The sequence below is a fragment of the Galeopterus variegatus genome, unplaced genomic scaffold (assembly GCF_000696425.1).
Source record: "Galeopterus variegatus unplaced genomic scaffold, G_variegatus-3.0.2 Scaffold6, whole genome shotgun sequence".
Classification (NCBI taxonomy): domain Eukaryota; kingdom Metazoa; phylum Chordata; class Mammalia; order Dermoptera; family Cynocephalidae; genus Galeopterus; species Galeopterus variegatus.
Genome location: NW_007726117.1, coordinates 331,805 through 338,802, shown reverse-complemented (window position 1 = coordinate 338,802; position 6,998 = coordinate 331,805). Strand labels below are relative to the sequence as shown.

The 6,998-nt window shown below is 35.4% G+C and overlaps 1 protein-coding gene across 2 annotated transcripts in view; it reads left to right on the top strand.

Annotated features, from left to right (window-relative positions):
- The window catches only part of EPS15 (epidermal growth factor receptor pathway substrate 15), a 133,401-nt gene that overhangs the window by 73,435 nt on the left and 52,968 nt on the right, over window positions 1-6,998 (top strand). For both annotated transcript variants that reach the window (XM_008576173.1, XM_008576238.1), the window contains exon 13: window positions 1,742-1,814. In XM_008576173.1, the coding sequence (XP_008574395.1) occupies window positions 1,742-1,814 (73 nt within the window). The remainder of the gene's footprint in view (window positions 1-1,741; window positions 1,815-6,998) is intronic.

Here is a 6,998-nt window from a genome sequence, read left to right as displayed (position 1 = left end):
TGGCTGAGCGAGGAGCGGGGGCAACACCGAGGGTTGCGATCCCGTTGCCGGTCCCAGTCCGGTACGGGCGCGGCACTGAGGGTTGCGATCCGTTGCCGGTCACGAAAAAAGACAAAAAAAATAATAAATAAAATAAAATAAAATATGGGGGGCCGGCCCCGTGGCACACTGCTACAGTGCGCCGCTTGGGAAGCGCGGCGGCACTCCCACCGAGGGTTCGGATCCCACATGCAGACCGGCGGCTCACTGGCTGAGCGAGGAGCGGGGGCAACACCGAGGGTTGCGATCCCGTTACCGGTCAGTAAAAAAGACAAAAACGAAAAAAAAAAAATCTTACCTCAAAAAGGTGAGAAATATAAATGAAGAATACAGTTGTCCCTGAAGTATCTCCTCTGGTATAATTTTCTAACTTTCCTTTATTCTAGAGCTGAATGGGGCCTGAGCTTACACTTTGGATTATGTCTGGGACAGAAAGTAAAATATAGTCATGAAGCTCTAAGGAGAACTTCTGCAATTCTAATCTGGAAGACTTCTTTTTTTTTTTTTCCTTTTTGTCTTTTTTACTGACCGGTAACGGGATCCCAACCCCCCTTGTCGCGCCCGTACCGGGGACCGGCAACGGGATCGCAACCCTCGGTGTTGCGCCCGCACCGCGCTCAGCCAGTGAGCGGGAACCGGTCTCCACATGGGATCCGAACCCTCAGCGGGAGCACCGCCGCGCTTCCAAGCGGCACACTCTCCAGTGCGCCACCGGGCCGGCCCTGGAAGACTTCTTAAATATTATTCTTCCTTCTCCATGTTGCCTTCTTTTACATTTCCCCACCCCCAAAATGTGTTGCTGTGGAATTCTATGGGCTTTTTCTCTCTTTTTATAGAAAAGAAAAGAAAGAGAAGAGAACTGTGTGTGTGTATAATTTCAGTACAAATGGGCAGTTAAATTTATTTTAAAAGAAATAGCTTTATTTTGTAATTCTGAATCTAAGGTTGCTTGGGATTCATTCATAGGAACCCAGCTCTGATCAAAACATAAGAATTTAGATAATGATGTTTCAAAGTAAAAGTGGAGCCCAGTGTGTTTGATTTGAAGAGTAAAAGAGATCAATGCCACTGTGATCCTATTTTTACTTAGTATATATTGTTTTATATATTTGATCAATTGTGTTTGATAGGTGGTCCTTAAAAATAGCTTTTTTGAGCAGATGTGATATTTGATGTAACAAATTGCCTGTGTATTAATTTCCATTTTCTCTATGTTTTATTCTAAAATTGTTGCTTACCTATGATTTAAGGGGAAATTAACACTTCAGTAAATGTCTTTTTCCTTAATATTGTTGATTCTATTAGCTATTTTCATTTAATTTAACAGTGGTATGTAAGGGTTAAGCTTACAGAGCTGATGCAACCCCTCCTTTTCTTCACCAGCAATTTTCATTGGACATTATTTCCATAGCAACAGTGAGATCAGTGAAACCCGAGTGTTTCATTGATTATTTTTCTCCTCTTCCTTTTTTAATCTATTCTCTTTTCATCACATTTTAGTGAGAAAGCAAATTTTTTTTTTTACATACATTGATTTCTATTCCATAAATAATTAAAAGAGGGTAGAAAAATCTGCCCTTTATTTGAAAGTTGAATGTTTCACTATGTATTTAAAAAGCGATTCAGGAATAGGAGGATGGATAACCATACCAGCTGTAGCTGATGTTCTCAAATATTCTTGCATTGTTTGCTGGTCTTCTAGGGAAAAGAATAATGTGGAACAGGACCTTAAGGAGAAAGAAGATACTATTAAACAGAGGACAAGTGAGGTTCAGGTAAGTGAACTATAAAATTCAGTATTCCATTTCTGATTTAGGACTATTCTTTTTAAATGTATAGGGTCACATACTATTGGATGGATGTGGTATTAGATCAAGAGAAAACTTAACATTTATATGATATAAATGTTTATCTTTTGCAAAATGACCGTTCTTGCTTTGAATTCTGGCCTGCAAAGATTATACTGCAGTGAGAAAGCAGTATTTTTCAGTGTAGATTTTTAGTTTTGAAAGTATTTTTAAAATGATTTTTGCCTTCATATTATATCATTAAGTGTAAATTTTAATGACTTACAATGTGAATATTATTACACCAGTAAAATTAAATGAGTGAGATCATCATCTCATCATCATGAAAAACCAGATTGCTTTTTCATGCATGTGAAATGTTTTTAGCTAGGGACCTAGTATGTTAAAAGACTGTTTCTTTATAATACTGGTAGAATAGGAGATGATATATATAGAGCAATTTAAAATAGCTTTTATGAGTAGCTTAATAGCCAGGCTATCTTAAACTTTGGCATAAATAGATTTAATTCATTTTCACTAAGTGCTGTGTTAAATAGTTGCACTTTACAAATAGAAAACATAATAAAACCTCGTTTTGTTTGGGAAATGATACAAAAAGGGGTGTTTTGAACATCAAAAACATAGAAAATTGGGAAATATCTCATTTATTGCAGTAAGCAATGCATGTGGCCATATTATGGGGGTACCATTTCCTGAATGCTGCACTAGCACATATAGGAAATTGGATATAGAGGCACTGGTAGCAGTTGCCAGTAAGAGCTCATGGATGGGCATTTCTTAATGTATTACCTGTATGTTGGATTTCCCTGCTTGTCCTAATAGTAGGAGAAAGCTCTGAATTGTTAGATCCATTGTTTTGTTTTGATGCAAGACATTCATTAGAGATTGTCAGGTAGACTATGCTAGGGTACGGAGAAGATTTACTGAAGGTTTGAGGAAGAAGCCAGAGAGACTTCTTATTTTAAATTGATGATCTGATTGGGTAACTGCATTTATTATATTTATTGGAATTTTTCTAAACCCATGCAAAAGTCAAGAGATCATTACCAATATATTTATCTTTCTGGCAGTGAAATGGGGGTGGGGTGGGGTGCATAAGTTACCTGAATTTCATAATTTTTGTGCAATTTCTGAGCTCCTTAAGAAATGCAGAAGTGTCATAGACTTTCAGCAGTTATTGCTGAAAATAGTTTAAGAATGGAAGATCAAATAGTTTACAAAAGTTTTTTCAATCTGAAGAAATATAGTTACTGATATAATCTTAGACAGCTTCTAAATTTAGCCAGTTGCTGATTTGAAGTACATAGGTTCTTGCGATAGACAGTATTTTGTTTTTTGAGTACATCTACCTGTCAGTTTTTCCCAACTGCATCTTTTAAGAATGTGAATTTAAATAGCCAGTTTAGAAGAGCACTAAAATTTACATTGTTCCTTTCAGGCCCAGTGGAGTGCTCTTGAATATTTGGTTTCTTATGATTATAGGAGTTTTGTTGTCAGTCAAAATTTCTCCATGATTTACTTGTCCTTCTTACTTAGTAGTGATAGTAAGGTATCTGTTTAACCTTAAGCTTTGTGAAATCCGAAATGTGTGATTGGCACAGGGAGTCCAAATCGTTGAGTTTTTCTACATAGGGTACAGAAATAGGTAAGGCATTTTGGAACATAGTATAGACCCAGTTGAGCATAAATTCATTAAAAAAGGACATGGATAATTAAAGCTTTGGGTTGGTAGATTAATTACTCTTTTGCCCCAATACAGTCATCTCTGTATTATCTGTGGCAATGAGGCACTAGACTAAGAATGACTTGAATAATTGACATCTACAAGTAATTAAAACTCTTCATTTTAGTGAGCATTTTCATTTTCTGAAGCACAAGACAACCTACCAGATGTGGTAATAAGTAGATTTTGTTGCCTGTTGAGTTAACTCTGATTTACCAATTGGTAATGAGGCACAGACTAGGAATAACATGGATAATTAAAATCCGTAACTCCAGTTCTTAGTACATATTTTTTTATTTCTCTGGCAAAAGGTAATTTACTAGAGGTATTAATAAATAGAATCAAAGAAAGTACACTTTACTCCTTCTTTCTGACCCCACTTTCTAATGGAGGTGCTAATGAGAAAGCCAAAATGAAGACATCAAAAAAGAGACATTAGGAAATTTTGACTTATCAGTGAGTGTCCATGTAATCCAAACTTGGCTTTTCTGAGTGTTATTGCTTTTCTTCATATTAATAAAATAACAAATAGTGATTACATGAGCTCCAATCTCAAGCACAGAAACCAAACTTTCAAAGATGAAAGACGTTTAATTTTTTTTTTGTATTCATGTAGTCTTATAATTCAGTTAAAGTAGAAAATCCGCTACATAATTAAGTTTTAAATATACGTTTCCTGCTCAGCTCAAATCCCACCACTTCGCTCAGACTTTCCCTTCTCTGTCTCTTTAGTCTTCACCAGTCTTTCCTGTGTTGGAACTCCTAGAGGAGTGTGTATCCACTTATATGGCCTGTACTGTATATTGTCTTATAGTATGAGTCTGGTGTGTATGGGTATAAAATCTAATATCTTCCAGCTTATGTTATAAGTTCCTTAAGCTTAAAACTTGTGCCTTGGATCATATCTTCTACTATATTTGGTAATATGTTATTAGATGGAAGTAAATTTAAGGAAGCTGTTCACAATAGGAATGAATAAACTTTGATATTGTGCATGAAATTCAAAATAGGACAAGATATACTTGAAAACCACAGGCAGAAAAGATTGGGAGCACAGTAGGTATCATAAAGAGTCAGACTTTTCCATATTCTTCATAGTGCCCATACAAAAGTAACTCCTAATTGTTTATAATTCATCAGTAAAAATTCAGTAATTCAGAGTAATTGTTCACATTTTAAAAATTTTAATTCACTTAATTGTTTTTTTCTTAGATGAAGTGGGATGACTTATTTTAATTGGAAATAAAATTAGATAACATGAGCTCAACATTGTTTTCCTAGCCACAATGCTCTTTAGAACATAGCATACTGGGAAGCATATGATTGGGAAATAAGAGCAGGGTGTTGTGGGGTTTTCTAACACCCACCCTAGTTTAATAGGCTTCATTTCTGTTCTTTGGCTTAAACATCTTGCTCTACAAGTTGAAACATTTTTATATTAAAAATAATTCTATAGCTTCCATTTTGAGTATTAGGCCAACAAAATGCAACGTACCTGATTATTTGTAGTTTTGGGTTAGTATGTAGAGTTTTTTTAATCAATTAAATAAATAATTAGCACTTTCTATGAGATTACCAAAATACTTAAAATTCCCCTTTTTCTGTCCAATAATTCTGGTAACTAGTGTAAGTACATATCTGTATATGTGCTTTGGGTTTGATTTTTTATATACGTGTTTTATTCATAAATTACTGGTCTTTTTATTTTTTACTCTGTATTTTGTATGAAACAGATGTAAACATTCATGTTGCTGGTATTTCATAGGCTCAATTCTTAAGTTACTTCTTCAGTTGTGCATCTGACTTGGGTTACTAAAATGAATTATTTTACTCTTTAATATGTCGAAGAGTTTTATTTATTTATTTAAAGTTTATTTTCACTACCGCATAGCACTTCATGAAGTGTGGAGAGATTGGGGGTGAGCTTGTCATATTCAGTAACTCGAGTGATTTCTAGAAAACAGGATATTTTAAATGAAATTTCTTTTTAAATAAAGCCAAGATTTCCAGCTCAAGTATATCTCTTCCTTCCTGGATGAGGAGTCTTGGATGAGTCTTGCTTTGGTGTTTTTCTAAAACAAACCTTGGCACTGTATTATACTAACCTTGTTCACTTCATCCTTGCAATTCTCTAATTACTGCTATCATCCTCACTTTTGTTGTCAGTGGCACTAGTAGGCAGGTAGAGCATGATCAGGGAAAATAAAACAGAACTAGGAAAGGCATCTGCAAATGTTTTCAGTCACTCACTTGAGGGAATGGAATTTGATAGTGCTGGGTTGTGCACTGACCCAGGAGAGGATTTTCCTGAAGGGCCACCTTAAGGTAAAGAGAAAATTATTCAAGTTTATTGGAAGGCACTGTTTGCTAGAACCTGTCACTGCACTGCCCTAGTTTGGGGCATGGTTGGAGAGAGGAGGGGGTGGGAGGAGAGAGATGTGCATCTGTTGCCTTCATTTAGTCCCAGAATAAGCAAATCTGTACTAAAATAAAATAGCCAAGTATGTCTGGGTACTGATATTGATATGGAAATTGCATTGCAATGGTGGTAGCCTTACAAGTAATTCAGTGAATTTGATTCTTATTCTTGTTAGCATGTATATTTGCATCTGTTCATTTTGATTTTGTTCAGTTTAATAATTTTAACTCTGCTTACTGAAAAGGGAGACTCTTTTGAGTGTAATACAGACATGTACCCAGCTTGAAGTGTCTCACTCATGTGAGGTATTTTCTCGGTAACCTTTCCCTCAATGTCTGTACTTTGTGTTACCATGTGGATTTTTACTGCAGCTAAGAAATGAGAAAAGGCAGTAAGGCTGGGAAATTTGAGTGAATGTGTTTGTTTGCTCTTTGGAAGAGAAAGGGCAGGAATGAGTAAATATTATATTGGTTTGTTTATTCCCTTTTCTGTTTGGTAAGGCTGTCTGCTGAGGTTATGTTTAAGTGGCTCACCAAAAATACTATTTTTGAAAAATCTGAGTAAATATTATATTGGTTTGTTTATTCCCTTTTCTGTTAGGTAAGGCTGTCTGCTGAGGTTATGTTTAAGTGGCTCACCAAAAATACTATTTTTGAAAAATGATTCAGTTTATTAAAGGAAACCAGTATTGATCCTATTGTTGGTAGTTCTTACATAAAAATTCAGTCACATTGGAATATTTTACATTGGTATGAATCTGCAGAGAGGTGATACTTAAAAATGGCGAACCTGACATTTTCTTTTTTTTTTTTTCCTTTTTGTCTTTTTTCGTGACCGGCAACGGATCGCAACCCCTTTAAGGATATTTGGCGAACCTGACATTTTCTTTTTTCTTTTTTCCTTTTTGTCTTTTTTCGTGACCGGCAACGGATCGCAACCCTTTTAAGGATATTTGGCGAACCTGACATTTTCTTTTTTCTTTTTTTTTTTTTTTTTTTTTTTTTTTTTT